This window comes from Anomaloglossus baeobatrachus, chromosome 2 (assembly GCF_048569485.1).
Source record: "Anomaloglossus baeobatrachus isolate aAnoBae1 chromosome 2, aAnoBae1.hap1, whole genome shotgun sequence".
NCBI classification, from domain to species: domain Eukaryota; kingdom Metazoa; phylum Chordata; class Amphibia; order Anura; family Aromobatidae; genus Anomaloglossus; species Anomaloglossus baeobatrachus.
In genome coordinates, this window is record NC_134354.1 from 442,320,384 (window position 1) to 442,338,752 (window position 18,369).

Sequence of the window (18,369 nt, forward strand, 5' to 3'; positions counted from 1 at the left end):
ACTTTAGTACCCTATGATTAACATTACAGGACTATAAACTCATGTGCACGGTAGTTCAACACACCTCCTGTTGTGATTTGCACCTCACAGACAATGCACAATCTCTATTGAGAACTTGAGGTGAGCAGGACAGCTTCTTTGGCTCAGCTAAAACTCAATTCTTTGATTGTGACAGAACTGCTACAGCCAGTAATTTATGTCATACACCACTGGATTCACAATCTCCTTGCCTGCATTATGTTACTGTTAGATGAGGTAGCAAAAACCTGCTGACAGATTCCCTTTAAGTCACATGTCGGAAGAGGTAAACTTTACTCTGAAGATAAAATACAAACAGGTCTGTGATATTTTAAAATGTCTCAGCTGTTTGGTAATAGTGTGGTCATTCTTCTTTTTACCACGTAGAAAGACACCAGTATTATTAATTTGTACATGGTAGGTTGGAGTCAAGGTTACAGATTTTGCACTGGTGCCGAGATGCATCAAGTTACACCTCTGGATCCAGGAGTGCAGGAGCAGAAAAGAGTTGAGCGTAGACTGTCTCTGCCTGTCATCATAATATTTTTTCATGTAACACCGAAAAGCCCTGGGTCCACACAGGCGTCTTTATACTGTTGCAACTGATGACAGTAACAGTAATACACAATGCATTGGAGGCACTGAAGAGAAAGCAATTTCAGGAGAGGGGGAGATGACATGTCCCACTTGCTCAGGAGGCTGGAGAGAAAACCGCCTTGACACTGATTCACCTTGAATGCTTGAGCATAATGATAATGTTTCATCAGTATAAAATACCAAAACAGTATAGAAACAATATCCAGTGTTCTAAAATTAAACAATAAAAAATGGTATAACTTGTAAGCAGTTATAAAGAGGGGTATAACATTCATTGTAATAATAATTTATACTATAATTTTAATTGTATATTATATCATAATAATGGTTGTATTAGCTACAATAGATAGATAAGTATGATTTCAAGAACTCTGGTGCAGCAGTCACAGTGGTAGTCTGTGTCAGCTGTAATAGAGCCCTGAGAACCTCCTCCTGTATTCCGGCAGCCCCAGCACCTATTCTATTTAGTGCTGGGCCTACTAATCAGAAGAGGTGCATGGGGTGCATGGGAAGTAGGCAGTTAGGTGGCGGTTCTCATGCCTCTTGATCTTTTTGCATAACTTTCCAATATTCCAATTCTAATTCTAAAATACTTATATATTTCATGACAAATGTATTTATTATTATTGTTTATTATTTTAACAGCAGGAAACGTGAATAAACCCTTTTTTCTTCAGGTTTTGGGACTTCTCCCAGAATTTGGGGGTTAAATGATTATTGGTGCTATACTATGACTGGAGAAATGAAAGAAAGTCCATACCACTTAGCTGAACATCGAATATTAAAACCAGCTCTCTGGATGCTGACTGCTTACATTGTTCCAGCTGTTGTTTTCCTTCTTCTTGTCAGTCCATCAGGTATGGTATTTATCTTTCATCTGTAACATTGTTTTTTTTCAAGTCTAGTTTACATTTCAAAAATTTAGTGATGATTAATGTTCCCTCTATACTTGCCCCCTAACATTGGCCAAACTTTCAGTAGCTGTTAGCTGAACCCCCATACATAGGTACATTTGGACAATTATGCATGTGTTCTGAATAATTGTCATGTTATCAGCATTCAGATCAACAGATGTCTGATGTACAATGAAAACACACCACAATGACACTACAAAAAAGGGGGACACCGGGAATACAATAACAACGGTGGGCTCTGGCACTATTGAAAGGATAGATGGTACACCTCCTGCCATTACCTGCCACTGTACACTGCACTCTTAGCCATACCCTATACAGGTTCCTTACCTGTTGCCAAGTCGTAACCTGAAGCCCTCAGAGGCTCTGCAGTAAGCACTAGCTAGTGAGTGAGAAGGTAAGGCTCACTTGACCCACCGTTGCACTAATACAACACGAGGGTAGGTGAGACAATCAGGGGAAAAACAACCAAAATGGAGAAGATACGACTTCAGGACGGATCCACAACAGCTCCTTCCACCAAGGCAGCCAGAATACAAATGGTTTTGCATAATCAGCAAAAATTGCTGGCAAACCTTACTACTTAAACACAAAGGGCCATGGCTAGAGAGCAGCTGCAGCTGACATGCACAGCTGAGAAGCTGCTAGCAGCAAAACCAACATTGACTGTTTAATCACCAAGAGAAACTAAACAAAATTTAAATGTAATGTCCAAGTTGGAGATGAGAGGCTCCAGTCCTAAAGCTGTTAATGGGTTCTAAAAAAGAGGGCGATGACGGTGACAATAATGTCACTGAAAAACACCTCTGGTGGTAGCTTGTTTTCTTCAAGCAAAAAAATGTGCTTGTTGAAATCCCATATTTTTTCCTATGCATCTGCTAACTGGAGACCTCCAGCAGACGTCCATACATAAAAGATGGCAGGCCAGTTCTGCTGAAATCAGCATGTTTGCTAACATTCACTATATATGCATGGCCACGTTAAAGGTAATCTGCTAGTAGGACCCTCTTAAGCCATCTATATGGTCATGCAGGTCATAGGAAGTTGAATAAAATGATCATTTGATATCTGCCATCCAATGTCTTATGCCAGAGAAATCCACTTTATTCTTAATATGTAAGTGAACTGTTAAGAATAAGATTTATGGTCTGGACACCAATCTGTTTGAGAATCTACCTCTAGAGCTTATTATAAATGAAATGAGAGTTACCAGTGTGAGACCTGTAGATCAGGAGAGCAGACTGTCAGTCATTATGTGTCTCAATGCGCCCTTTCATTTAAAAGAAGCCTAAGAGGCAGGGAGATCTATGCCTGGTCCATTAATCTTGACTAGTGATGAGCGGACATGCAGATAACTGGGACTGGCTGATCCTGGTGATCCGGTTTATAAAATTGGAATCTGGTCCTCATATAAGTCTATGGGGGCTAGAATCTGGTAATTAAAAATGGTATTAAAATGGATAGGGACTAGAGTTGAGCGCGGTTCGAGGTTCGAGGTTCTCCAGTTCTAGGCTCGAGTGATTTTGGGGGCTGTTCGAGATCGAACTAGAACTCGAGCTTTTTGCAAAAGCTCGATAGTTCTAGATAAGTTCGAGAACAGTTCTAGCAGCAAAAAGCAGGGCTTTTTACAGCTACAGTGTGCAGGAGCCATCGCTGGCAGCCTGCCAGAAGCTGGTAACCAAGATAAACATCGGGTATCCAACCAAAGCGCTTTGGTTAGTAACCCGATGTTTACCCTAGTTACGTGCAGGAAGCCCACACTTCCCCGCTCAGCTCACTCCGCCTCCTCCTGCCCGCGGCATGTACACACGTACACACACACACACACACACACACACACACACACACACAGACGGTCCCGCTCGGCTTACCTGCGGTCGGCCCGGGGGCAGCAGTCCTTGGCACTGGAAACTGTGCCTGCCGGCCCTTTAAGGCCACTGTGTTCTCCTGCATTGAGCATCATCTGTGGGCGGAGCTACCGCCCGGCGTCCTGCTCGGTCGCACAGATGAAGGAGTCACAGTGCCAGCCAGCGACCCCCAGCACATCGCTTCCCTCCGGCGCTGTGTGGGCCCCATCTGCACCGTAACCTGATCAGTATGTGGGACATCACTCCCTCCCCGCCCCTCCCTGTCACCCCGTGCGTGTGTGGGCCCCGCAGAGCCGTGTGTGTGACCCCCGGAGCCGCGTGTGTGGGCCCCGCAGAGCCGTGTGTGTGACCCCCGGAGCCGCGTGTGTGGGCCCCGCAGAGCAAGGTGTGTGTTTGTATGTATGCATGCAGCAGAGCAGTATGCGTGTCTATATGTATGTATGTATGCAGCAGAGCAGTATGCGTGTCTGTATATATGTATGTATATATGCAGCAGAGCAGTATGCGTGTCTGTCTGTATGTATGTATGTATATATGCAGCAGAGCAGTATGCGTGTCTGTATGTATGTATATATGCAGCAGAGCAGTATGCGTGTCTGTATGTATGTATGTATATATGCAGCAGAGCAGTATGCGTGTCTATATGTATGTATGTATGCAGCAGAGCAGTATGCGTGTCTGTATGTATGTATGTATATATGCAGCAGAGCAGTATGCGTGTCTGTCTGTATGTATGTATGTATATATGCAGCAGAGCAGTATGCGTGTCTGTATGTATGTATGTATATATACAGCAGAGCAATATGCGTGTCTGTCTGTATGTATGTATGTATATATGCAGCAGAGCAGTATGCGTGTCTGTATGTATGTATGTATATATGCAGCAGAGCAGTATGCGTGTCTATATGTATGTATGTATGCAGCAGAGCAGTATGCGTGTCTGTATGTATGTATGTATATATGCAGCAGAGCAGTATGCGTGTCTGTATGTATGTATGTATATATGCAGCAGAGCAGTATGCGTGTCTGTATGTATGTATGTATATATGTAGCAGAGCAGTATGCGTGTCTGTATGTATGTATATATGCAGCAGAGCAGTATGCGTGTCTGTATGTATGTATGTATATATGCAGCAGAGCAGTATGCGTGTCTGTATGTATATATGCAGCAGAGCAGTATGCGTGTCTGTATGTATGTATATATGCAGCAGAGCAGTATGCGTGTCTGTATGTATGTATATATGCAGCAGAGCAGTATGCGTGTCTGTATGTATGTATATATGCAGCAGAGCAGTATGCGTGTCTGTATGTATGTATATATGCAGCAGAGCTGTATGCGTGTCTGTATGTATGTATGTATATATGTAGCAAAGTAGTATGCATGTCTGTATGTATGTATATATATATGCAGCAGAGCAATATGCGTGTCTGTATGTATGTATGCATGTATGTATGCAGCAGAGCAGTATACGTGTCTGTATGTATGTATATATGTAGCAGAGTAGTATGCGTGTCTGTCTGTATATATATATGCAGCAGAGCAATATGCGTGTCTGTCTGTATGTATGCATGTATGTATGCAGCAGAGCAGTATACGTGTCTGTATGTATGTATGTATATATGCAGCAGAGCAGTATGCGTGTCTGTATGTATGTATGTATATATGCAGCAGAGCAGTATGCGTGTCTATATGTATGTATGTATGCAGCAGAGCAGTATGCGTGTCTGTATGTATGTATGTATATATGCAGCAGAGCAGTATGCGTGTCTGTATGTATGTATGTATATATGCAGCAGAGCAGTATGCGTGTCTGTATGTATATATGCAGCAGAGCAATATGCGTGTCTGTATGTATGTATATATGCAGCAGAGCAGTATGCGTGTCTGTATGTATGTATATATGCAGCAGAGCAGTATGCGTGTCTGTATGTATGTATATATGCAGCAGAGCAGTATGCGTGTCTGTATGTATGTATATATGCAGCAGAGCTGTATGCGTGTCTGTATGTATGTATGTATATATGTAGCAAAGTAGTATGCATGTCTGTATGTATGTATATATATATGCAGCAGAGCAATATGCGTGTCTGTATGTATGTATGCATGTATGTATGCAGCAGAGCAGTATACGTGTCTGTATGTATGTATATATGTAGCAGAGTAGTATGCGTGTCTGTCTGTATATATATATGCAGCAGAGCAATATGCGTGTCTGTCTGTATGTATGCATGTATGTATGCAGCAGAGCAGTATACGTGTCTGTATGTATGTATGTATATATGCAGCAGAGCAGTATGCGTGTCTGTATGTATGTATATATGCAGCAGAGCAGTATGCGTGTCTATATGTATGTATGTATGCAGCAGAGCAGTATGCGTGTCTGTATGTATGTATGTATATATGCAGCAGAGCAGTATGCGTGTCTGTATGTATGTATGTATATATGCAGCAGAGCAGTATGCGTGTCTGTATGTATGTATATATGCAGCAGAGCAGTATGCGTGTCTGTATGTATGTATATATGCAGCAGAGCAGTATGCGTGTCTGTATGTATGTATGTATGCAGCAGAGCAGTATGCGTGTCTGTATGTATGTATGTATATATGCAGCAGAGCAGTATGCGTGTCTGTATGTATGTATGTATATATGCAGCAGAGCAGTATGCGTGTCTATATGTATGTATGTATGCAGCAGAGCAGTATGCGTGTCTGTATGTATGTATGTATATATGCAGCAGAGCAGTATGCGTGTCTGTATGTATGTATGTATATATGCAGCAGAGCAATATGCGTGTCTGTCTGTATGTATGTATGTATATATGCAGCAGAGCAGTATGCGTGTCTGTATGTATGTATGTATATATGCAGCAGAGCAATATGCGTGTCTGTCTGTATGCATGTATGTATATATGCAGCAGAGCAGTATGCGTGTCTGTATGTATGTATGTATATATGCAGCAGAGCAGTATGCGTGTCTGTATGTATGTATGCAGCAGAGCAGTATGCGTGTCTGTATGTATGTATGTATCTATGCAGCAGAGCAGTATGCGTGTCTGTATGTATGTATGTATATATGCAGCAGAGCAGTATGCGTGTCTGTATGTATGTATGTATATATGTAGCAGAGCAGTATGCGTGTCTGTATGTATGTATATATGCAGCAGAGCAGTATGCGTGTCTGTATGTATGTATGTATATATGCAGCAGAGCAGTATGCGTGTCTGTATGTATATATGCAGCAGAGCAGTATGCGTGTCTGTATGTATGTATATATGCAGCAGAGCAGTATGCGTGTCTGTATGTATGTATATATGCAGCAGAGCAGTATGCGTGTCTGTATGTATGTATATATGCAGCAGAGCAGTATGCGTGTCTGTATGTATGTATATATGCAGCAGAGCAGTATGCGTGTCTGTATGTATGTATCTATATATGTAGCAAAGTAGTATGCATGTCTGTATGTATGTATATATATATGCAGCAGAGCAATATGCGTGTCTGTATGTATGTATGTATGTATGTATGCAGCAGAGCAGTATACGTGTCTGTATGTATGTATATATGTAGCAGAGTAGTATGCGTGTCTGTCTGTATATATATATGCAGCAGAGCAATATGCGTGTCTGTCTGTATGTATGCATGTATGTATGCAGCAGAGCAGTATACGTGTCTGTATCTATGTATGTATATATGCAGCAGAGCAGTATGCGTATCTGTATGTATGTATGTATATATGCAGCAGAGCAGTATGCGTGTCTATATGTATGTATATATGCAGCAGAGCAGTATGCGTGTCTGTATGTATGTATGTATATATGCAGCAGAGCAGTATGCGTGTCTGTATGTATGTATGTATATATGCAGCAGAGCAGTATGCGTGTCTGTATGTATGTATGTATATATGCAGCAGAGCAGTATGCGTGTCTGTATGTATGTATATATGCAGCAGAGCAGTATGCGTGTCTGTATGTATGTATATATGCAGCAGAGCAGTATGCGTGTCTGTATGTATGTATATATGCAGCAGAGCAGTATGCGTGTCTGTATGTATGTACATATGCAGCAGAGCAGTATGCGTGTCTGTATGTATGTATGTATATATGTAGCAAAGTAGTATGCATGTCTGTATGTATGTATATATATATGCAGCAGAGCAATATGCGTGTCTGTATGTATGTATGCATGTATGTATGCAGCAGAGCAGTATACGTGTCTGTATGTATGTATATATGTAGCAGAGTAGTATGCGTGTCTGTCTGTATATATATATGCAGCAGAGCAATATGCGTGTCTGTCTGTATGTATGCATGTATGTATGCAGCAGAGCAGTATACGTGTCTGTATGTATGTATGTATATATGCAGCAGAGCAGTATGCGTGTCTGTATGTATGTATGTATATATGCAGCAGAGCAGTATGCGTGTCTATATGTATGTATGTATGCAGCAGAGCAGTATGCGTGTCTGTATGTATGTATGTATATATGCAGCAGAGCAGTATGCGTGTCTGTATGTATGTATGTATATATGCAGCAGAGCAGTATGCGTGTCTGTATGTATGTATATATGCAGCAGAGCAGTATGCGTGTCTGTATGTATGTATATATGCAGCAGAGCAGTATGCGTGTCTATATGTATGTATGTATGCAGCAGAGCAGTATGCGTGTCTGTATGTATGTATGTATATATGCAGCAGAGCAGTATGCGTGTCTGTATGTATGTATGTATATATGCAGCAGAGCAGTATGCGTGTCTGTATGTATGTATGTATATATGTAGCAGAGCAGTATGCGTGTATGTATGTATATATGCAGCAGAGCAGTGTGCGTGTCTGTATGTTTGTATGCAGCAGAGCAATATGCGTGTCTGTCTGTATGTATGCATGTATGTATGCAGCAGAGCAGTATGCGTGTCTGTATGTATGCATGTATATATGCAGCAGAGCAGTATGCGTGTCTGTATGTATGCATGTATGTATGCAGCAGAGCAGTATATGTGTCTGTATGTATGTATGTATATATGCAGCAGAGCAGTATGCATGTCTGTATGTATGTATATATGCAGCAGAGCAGTATGCATGTCTGTATGTATGTATGTATATATTCAGCAGAGCAGTATGCGTGTCTGTATGTATGCATGTATGTATGCAGCAGAGCAGTATGCGTGTCTGTATGTATGCATGTATGTATGCAGCAGAGCAGTATGCGTGTCTGTATGTATGCATGTATGTATGCAGCAGAGCAGTATGCGTGTCTGTATGTATGCATGTATGTATGCAGCAGAGCAGTATGTGTGTCTGTATGTATGCATGCAGAGCAGTATGCGTGTCTGTCTGTCTGTATGTATGTATGTATGTATGTATGCAGAAGAGCAGTATGCGTGTCTGTCTGTATGTATGTATGCATGTATGTATGCAGCAGAGCAGTATGCGTGTCTGTATGTATGTATGCAGCAGAGCAGTGTGTGTGTGTCTGTATGTATGCATGTATGTATGCAGCAGAGCAGTATGAGTGTCTGTCTGTATGTATGTATGCAGCAGAGCAGTGTGTGTGTGTGTCTGTATGTATGTATGCAGCAGAGCAGTATGTGTGTGTCTGTCTATATGTATGTATGTAGCAGAGCAGTGTGTGTGTGTCTGTCTATATGTATGTATGCATGCAGAGCAGTATGTGTGTGTCTGTATGTATGTATGTATGCATGCAGAGCAGTATGTGTGTCTGTATGTATGTATGCAGAAGAGCAGTATGCGTGTCTGTCTGTATGTATGTATGCATGTATGTATGCAGCAGAGCAGTATGCGTGTCTGTCTGTATGTATGTATGCAGCAGAGCAGTGTGTGTGTGTGTGTCTGTATGTATGTATGCAGCAGAGCAGTATGTGTGTGTCTATCTATATGTATGTATGTAGCAGAGCAGTGTGTGTGTGTCTGTCTATATGTATGTATGCATGCAGAGCAGTATGTGTGTGTCTGTATGTATGTATGTATGTATGCAGCATAGCAGTGTGTGTCTCTGTATGTATGCATGTATGATGTGTATCTATGTATGTCAGTGTATATGACTGTATAGATTTGTCTGTTTATATGTATTTTTGTGAGTTTGTCTTTAAATATGTATATGTACGTGTATGTATCTGTGTATGTGTGTGTGTCTGCGTGTGTATGGGACCCACTGAGACTCTTCCGCCCGGGGCCCACAAAAACCTGGAGCCGGCCCTGCCTGCGGTGATGAAGTCCCGCCATCCCGACCTCAGCGCTGTCACTGTCCTCCATGGTCGCCGCTTGTCACATCACCTTCTCTCGCTTCCGACCCGAGACTGACTAGCGGTGACGTCACGGGCCTCTCGCGATTCTTGGCTGTGAAGGCGGCGGTCATTGAACTTAGTGACAGGGGCTGTCAGCAGTGCTGGAGATCAGCGCAGGTAATGTACCTCGCTGACAGCAGCACTTGTCATGCCCTGCAGTGACCTGGGCTGACCCATTGATGTTAGCTCAGGTCACTGCATTGCTCTCCCAGCCAATGGGGAACATCCTGCTCTTCATTGACTGGGACAGTGTGGATCGTCATGGCAACCCCTTGGATTACACCAGACCTGGATTTGTTTTTCATTCTAATAAATTGGTTAAAGAGGGAATGTTTTGGGGAGTGTTTGTCGTCTATTTTTTTTATTACTGACTGGGTTGGTGATGTCGGGTATCTGATAGACGCCTGACCTCACCAACCCCAGGGCTTGATGCCAGGTGACATTACACACCTGGTATTAACCCCATATATTACCCCGTTTGCCACCGCACCAGGGCGCGGGATGAGCTGGGGCGAAGCACCAGGATTGGCGCATCTAATGGATGCGCCACTTCTGGGGCGGCTGCGGCCTGCTATTTTTAGGCTGGGGAGAGTCCAATAACCATGGACCTCCCTAGTCTGAGAATATCAGGCCCCAGCTGTCTGCTTTACCTTGGCTGGTGATCCAATTTTGGGGGACCCCTACGTGTTTTTTTTTTAAATTATTTATTTAATTTAAAATAACAGCGTGGGGTGCCCTCAGTTTTGGATTACCAGCCAAGGTGAGGTTGCCAGCTGTGGTCTGCAGGCTGCAGCCGTCTGCTTTACCCTAGCTGGCTACAAAACTAGGGGGAACCCTACGTCATTTTTTTTTTCATTTTTTTGGCTAAATACAAAGCTAAGCACCCCTTAGTGCCACATGAAAGGCACCAAAGGGTGCTCCACTTTTTCTCCACTTTTTCTCCATTTTTTTCTCCACTTTTTCTCCACTTTTTCTACATTTTTTTTCTCCATTTTTTCTCCATTTTTTCTCCACTTTTTCTTCACTTTTTCTCCACTTTTTATCCATTTTTTCTCCACTTTTTCTCCACTTTTTCTCCACTTTTTATCCATTTTTTTCTCCATTTTTTCTCCACTTTTTCTCCATTTTTACTCCACTTTTTCTCCACTTTTTCTCCATTTTTTTCTCTACTTTTTCTCCACTCTTTCTCCACTTTTTCTCCATTTTTTCTCCACTTTTTCTCCATTTTTTTCTCCACATTTTCTCCACTTTTTCTCCACTTTTTCTCCACTTTTTCTCCATTTTTTTCTCCACTTTTTCTCCACTTTTTCTCCACTTTTTCTCCACTTTTTCTCCATTTTTTTCTCCACATTTTCTCCACTTTTTCTCCACTTTTTCTCCACTTATTCTCCACTTTTTCTCCACTTTTTATCCATTTTTTCTCCACTTTTTCTCCACTTTTTCTCCACTTTTTCTCCACTTTTTATCCATTTTTTTCTCCATTTTTTCTCCACTTTTTCTCCATTTTTACTCCACTTTTTCTCCACTTTTTCTCCATTTTTTTCTCTACTTTTTCTCCACTTTTTCTCCACTTTTTCTCCATTTTTTCTCCACTTTTTCTCCACTTTTTCTACATTTTTTTCTCCATTTTTACTCCACTTTTTCTCCACTTTTTCCCCATTTTTTTCTCCACTTTTTCTACATTTTTTTCTCCACTTTTTCTCCACTTTTTCTCCATTTTTACTCCACTTTTTCTCCACTTTTTCTCCATTTTTTTCTCCACTTTTTCTCCACTTTTTCTCCACTTTTTCTCCACTTTTTCTCCATTTTTTTCTCCACTTTTTCTCCACTTTTTCTCCACTTTTTCTCCATTTTTTTCTCCACTTTTTCTCCACTTTTTCTCCACTTTTTCTCCACTTTTTCTCCATTTTTTTCTCCACTTATTCTCCACTTTTTCTCCATTTTTTTCTCCACTTATTCTCCACTTATTCTCCACTTTTTCTCCACTTTTTCTCCACTTTTTCTCCACTTATTTTCCACTTTTTCTCCACTTTTTCTCCACTTATTCTCCACTTTTTCTCCACTTTTTCTCCACTTTTTCTCCACTTTTTCTCCACTTTTTCTCCACTTATTTTCCACTTTTTCTCCACTTTTTCTCCACTTTTTCTCCACTTTTTCTCCCCTTTTTCTCCACTTATTCTCCACTTATTCTCCACTTATTCTCCACTTTTTCTCCACGTTTTCTCCACTTTTTCTCCACTTTTTCTCCATTTTTTCTCCACTTTTTTCTCCACTTTTTCTCCACTTTTTCTCCATTTTTTCTCCATTTTTTCTCCATTTTTTCTCCACTTTTTCTCCACTTTTTCTCCACTTTTTCTCCACTTTTTCTCCTTTTTTTTCTCCACTTTTTCTCCACTTTTTTTCCACTTATTCTCCACTTTTTCTCCACTTATTCTCCACTTTTTCTCCATTTTTTTCTCCACTTATTCTCCACTTTTTCTCCACTTTTTCTCCACTTTTTCTCCACTTATTCTCCACTTTTTCTCCACTTATTCTCCACTTTTTCTCCACTTATTCTCCACTTATTCTCCACTTTTTCTCCACTTGTTCTCCATTTTTTTCTCCACTTTTTCTCCACTTTTTCTCCATTTTTTTCTCCACTTTTTCTCCACTTTTTCTCCGGATTTGTTTTTCATTCTAATAAATTGGTTAAAGAGGGAATGTTTTGGGGAGTGTTTGTCGTCTATTTTTTTTATTACTGACTGGGTTGGTGATGTCGGGTATCTGATAGACGCCTGACCTCACCAACCCCAGGGCTTGATGCCAGGTGACATTACACACCTGGTATTAACCCCATATATTACCCCGTTTGCCACCGCACCAGGGCGCGGGATGAGCTGGGGCGAAGCACCAGGATTGGCGCATCTAATGGATGCGCCACTTCTGGGGCGGCTGCGGCCTGCTATTTTTAGGCTGGGGAGAGTCCAATAACCATGGACCTCCCTAGTCTGAGAATATCAGGCCCCAGCTGTCTGCTTTACCTTGGCTGGTGATCCAATTTTGGGGGACCCCTACGTGTTTTTTTTTTAAATTATTTATTTAATTTAAAATAACAGCGTGGGGTGCCCTCAGTTTTGGATTACCAGCCAAGGTGAGGTTGCCAGCTGTGGTCTGCAGGCTGCAGCCGTCTGCTTTACCCTAGCTGGCTACAAAACTAGGGGGAACCCTACGTCATTTTTTTTTTCATTTTTTTGGCTAAATACAAAGCTAAGCACCCCTTAGTGCCACATGAAAGGCACCAAAGGGTGCTCCACTTTTTCTCCACTTTTTCTCCATTTTTTTCTCCACTTTTTCTCCACTTTTTCTACATTTTTTTTCTCCATTTTTTCTCCATTTTTTCTCCACTTTTTCTTCACTTTTTCTCCACTTTTTATCCATTTTTTCTCCACTTTTTCTCCACTTTTTCTCCACTTTTTATCCATTTTTTTCTCCATTTTTTCTCCACTTTTTCTCCATTTTTACTCCACTTTTTCTCCACTTTTTCTCCATTTTTTTCTCTACTTTTTCTCCACTCTTTCTCCACTTTTTCTCCATTTTTTCTCCACTTTTTCTCCATTTTTTTCTCCACATTTTCTCCACTTTTTCTCCACTTTTTCTCCACTTTTTCTCCATTTTTTTCTCCACTTTTTCTCCACTTTTTCTCCACTTTTTCTCCACTTTTTCTCCATTTTTTTCTCCACATTTTCTCCACTTTTTCTCCACTTTTTCTCCACTTATTCTCCACTTTTTCTCCACTTTTTATCCATTTTTTCTCCACTTTTTCTCCACTTTTTCTCCACTTTTTCTCCACTTTTTCTCCACTTTTTATCCATTTTTTTCTCCATTTTTTCTCCACTTTTTCTCCATTTTTACTCCACTTTTTCTCCACTTTTTCACCATTTTTTTCTCTACTTTTTCTCCACTTTTTCTCCACTTTTTCTCCATTTTTTCTCCACTTTTTCTCCACTTTTTCTACATTTTTTTCTCCATTTTTACTCCACTTTTTCTCCACTTTTTCCCCATTTTTTTCTCCACTTTTTCTACATTTTTTTCTCCACTTTTTCTCCACTTTTTCTCCATTTTTACTCCACTTTTTCTCCACTTTTTCTCCATTTTTTTCTCCACTTTTTCTCCACTTTTTCTCCACTTTTTCTCCACTTTTTCTCCATTTTTTTCTCCACTTTTTCTCCACTTTTTCTCCACTTTTTCTCCATTTTTTTCTCCACTTTTTCTCCACTTTTTCTCCACTTTTTCTCCACTTTTTCTCCATTTTTTTCTCCACTTATTCTCCACTTTTTCTCCATTTTTTTCTCCACTTATTCTCCACTTATTCTCCACTTTTTCTCCACTTTTTCTCCACTTTTTCTCCACTTATTTTCCACTTTTTCTCCACTTTTTCTCCACTTATTCTCCACTTTTTCTCCACTTTTTCTCCACTTTTTCTCCACTTTTTCTCCACTTTTTCTCCACTTATTTTCCACTTTTTCTCCACTTTTTCTCCACTTTTTCTCCATTTTTACTCCACTTTTTCGTGTCTGTATGTATGTATGTATATATGCAGCAGAGCAGTATGCGTGTCTGTATGTATATATGCAGCAGAGCAGTATGCGTGTCTGTATGTATGTATATATGCAGCAGAGCAGTATGCGTGTCTGTATGTATGTATATATGCAGCAGAGCAGTATGCGTGTCTGTATGTATGTATATATGCAGCAGAGCAGTATGCGTGTCTGTATGTATGTATATATGCAGCAGAGCAGTATGCGTGTCTGTATGTATGTATCTATATATGTAGCAAAGTAGTATGCATGTCTGTATGTATGTATATATATATGCAGCAGAGCAATATGCGTGTCTGTATGTATGTATGTATGTATGTATGCAGCAGAGCAGTATACGTGTCTGTATGTATGTATATATGTAGCAGAGTAGTATGCGTGTCTGTCTGTATATATATATGCAGCAGAGCAATATGCGTGTCTGTCTGTATGTATGCATGTATGTATGCAGCAGAGCAGTATACGTGTCTGTATCTATGTATGTATATATGCAGCAGAGCAGTATGCGTATCTGTATGTATGTATGTATATATGCAGCAGAGCAGTATGCGTGTCTATATGTATGTATATATGCAGCAGAGCAGTATGCGTGTCTGTATGTATGTATGTATATATGCAGCAGAGCAGTATGCGTGTCTGTATGTATGTATGTATATATGCAGCAGAGCAGTATGCGTGTCTGTATGTATGTATGTATATATGCAGCAGAGCAGTATGCGTGTCTGTATGTATGTATATATGCAGCAGAGCAGTATGCGTGTCTGTATGTATGTATATATGCAGCAGAGCAGTATGCGTGTCTGTATGTATGTATATATGCAGCAGAGCAGTATGCGTGTCTGTATGTATGTACATATGCAGCAGAGCAGTATGCGTGTCTGTATGTATGTATGTATATATGTAGCAAAGTAGTATGCATGTCTGTATGTATGTATATATATATGCAGCAGAGCAATATGCGTGTCTGTATGTATGTATGCATGTATGTATGCAGCAGAGCAGTATACGTGTCTGTATGTATGTATATATGTAGCAGAGTAGTATGCGTGTCTGTCTGTATATATATATGCAGCAGAGCAATATGCGTGTCTGTCTGTATGTATGCATGTATGTATGCAGCAGAGCAGTATACGTGTCTGTATGTATGTATGTATATATGCAGCAGAGCAGTATGCGTGTCTGTATGTATGTATGTATATATGCAGCAGAGCAGTATGCGTGTCTATATGTATGTATGTATGCAGCAGAGCAGTATGCGTGTCTGTATGTATGTATGTATATATGCAGCAGAGCAGTATGCGTGTCTGTATGTATGTATGTATATATGCAGCAGAGCAGTATGCGTGTCTGTATGTATGTATATATGCAGCAGAGCAGTATGCGTGTCTGTATGTATGTATATATGCAGCAGAGCAGTATGCGTGTCTATATGTATGTATGTATGCAGCAGAGCAGTATGCGTGTCTGTATGTATGTATGTATATATGCAGCAGAGCAGTATGCGTGTCTGTATGTATGTATGTATATATGCAGCAGAGCAGTATGCGTGTCTGTATGTATGTATGTATATATGTAGCAGAGCAGTATGCGTGTATGTATGTATATATGCAGCAGAGCAGTGTGCGTGTCTGTATGTTTGTATGCAGCAGAGCAATATGCGTGTCTGTCTGTATGTATGCATGTATGTATGCAGCAGAGCAGTATGCGTGTCTGTATGTATGCATGTATATATGCAGCAGAGCAGTATGCGTGTCTGTATGTATGCATGTATGTATGCAGCAGAGCAGTATATGTGTCTGTATGTATGTATGTATATATGCAGCAGAGCAGTATGCATGTCTGTATGTATGTATATATGCAGCAGAGCAGTATGCATGTCTGTATGTATGTATGTATATATTCAGCAGAGCAGTATGCGTGTCTGTATGTATGCATGTATGTATGCAGCAGAGCAGTATGCGTGTCTGTATGTATGCATGTATGTATGCAGCAGAGCAGTATGCGTGTCTGTATGTATGCATGTATGTATGCAGCAGAGCAGTATGCGTGTCTGTATGTATGCATGTATGTATGCAGCAGAGCAGTATGTGTGTCTGTATGTATGCATGCAGAGCAGTATGCGTGTCTGTCTGTCTGTATGTATGTATGTATGTATGTATGCAGAAGAGCAGTATGCGTGTCTGTCTGTATGTATGTATGCATGTATGTATGCAGCAGAGCAGTATGCGTGTCTGTATGTATGTATGCAGCAGAGCAGTGTGTGTGTGTCTGTATGTATGCATGTATGTATGCAGCAGAGCAGTATGAGTGTCTGTCTGTATGTATGTATGCAGCAGAGCAGTGTGTGTGTGTGTCTGTATGTATGTATGCAGCAGAGCAGTATGTGTGTGTCTGTCTATATGTATGTATGTAGCAGAGCAGTGTGTGTGTGTCTGTCTATATGTATGTATGCATGCAGAGCAGTATGTGTGTGTCTGTATGTATGTATGTATGCATGCAGAGCAGTATGTGTGTCTGTATGTATGTATGCAGAAGAGCAGTATGCGTGTCTGTCTGTATGTATGTATGCATGTATGTATGCAGCAGAGCAGTATGCGTGTCTGTCTGTATGTATGTATGCAGCAGAGCAGTGTGTGTGTGTGTGTCTGTATGTATGTATGCAGCAGAGCAGTATGTGTGTGTCTATCTATATGTATGTATGTAGCAGAGCAGTGTGTGTGTGTCTGTCTATATGTATGTATGCATGCAGAGCAGTATGTGTGTGTCTGTATGTATGTATGTATGTATGCAGCATAGCAGTGTGTGTCTCTGTATGTATGCATGTATGATGTGTATCTATGTATGTCAGTGTATATGACTGTATAGATTTGTCTGTTTATATGTATTTTTGTGAGTTTGTCTTTAAATATGTATATGTACGTGTATGTATCTGTGTATGTGTGTGTGTCTGCGTGTGTATGGGACCCACTGAGACTCTTCCGCCCGGGGCCCACAAAAACCTGGAGCCGGCCCTGCCTGCGGTGATGAAGTCCCGCCATCCCGACCTCAGCGCTGTCACTGTCCTCCATGGTCGCCGCTTGTCACATCACCTTCTCTCGCTTCCGACCCGAGACTGACTAGCGGTGACGTCACGGGCCTCTCGCGATTCTTGGCTGTGAAGGCGGCGGTCATTGAACTTAGTGACAGGGGCTGTCAGCAGTGCTGGAGATCAGCGCAGGTAATGTACCTCGCTGACAGCAGCACTTGTCATGCCCTGCAGTGACCTGGGCTGACCCATTGATGTTAGCTCAGGTCACTGCATTGCTCTCCCAGCCAATGGGGAACATCCTGCTCTTCATTGACTGGGACAGTGTGGATCGTCATGGCAACCCCTTGGATTACACCAGACCTGGATTTGTTTTTCATTCTAATAAATTGGTTAAAGAGGGAATGTTTTGGGGAGTGTTTGTCGTCTATTTTTTTTATTACTGACTGGGTTGGTGATGTCGGGTATCTGATAGACGCCTGACCTCACCAACCCCAGGGCTTGATGCCAGGTGACATTACACACCTGGTATTAACCCCATATATTACCCCGTTTGCCACCGCACCAGGGCGCGGGATGAGCTGGGGCGAAGCACCAGGATTGGCGCATCTAATGGATGCGCCACTTCTGGGGCGGCTGCGGCCTGCTATTTTTAGGCTGGGGAGAGTCCAATAACCATGGACCTCCCTAGTCTGAGAATATCAGGCCCCAGCTGTCTGCTTTACCTTGGCTGGTGATCCAATTTTGGGGGACCCCTACGTGTTTTTTTTTTAAATTATTTATTTAATTTAAAATAACAGCGTGGGGTGCCCTCAGTTTTGGATTACCAGCCAAGGTGAGGTTGCCAGCTGTGGTCTGCAGGCTGCAGCCGTCTGCTTTACCCTAGCTGGCTACAAAACTAGGGGGAACCCTACGTCATTTTTTTTTTCATTTTTTTGGCTAAATACAAAGCTAAGCACCCCTTAGTGCCACATGAAAGGCACCAAAGGGTGCTCCACTTTTTCTCCACTTTTTCTCCATTTTTTTCTCCACTTTTTCTCCACTTTTTCTACATTTTTTTTCTCCATT

General features: G+C 41.4%; 1 protein-coding gene across 1 annotated transcript in view; it reads left to right on the forward strand.

The window, feature by feature from the left end:
• The first annotated feature begins 1,345 nt into the window (after positions 1-1,345).
• The window catches only part of SSC4D (scavenger receptor cysteine rich family member with 4 domains), a 256,419-nt gene continuing 239,395 nt past the window's right edge, over positions 1,346-18,369 (forward strand). Inside the window, exon 1 of the mRNA XM_075336278.1 lies at positions 1,346-1,472. Within this exon, the coding sequence (XP_075192393.1) occupies positions 1,346-1,472 (127 nt within the window). The remainder of the gene's footprint in view (positions 1,473-18,369) is intronic.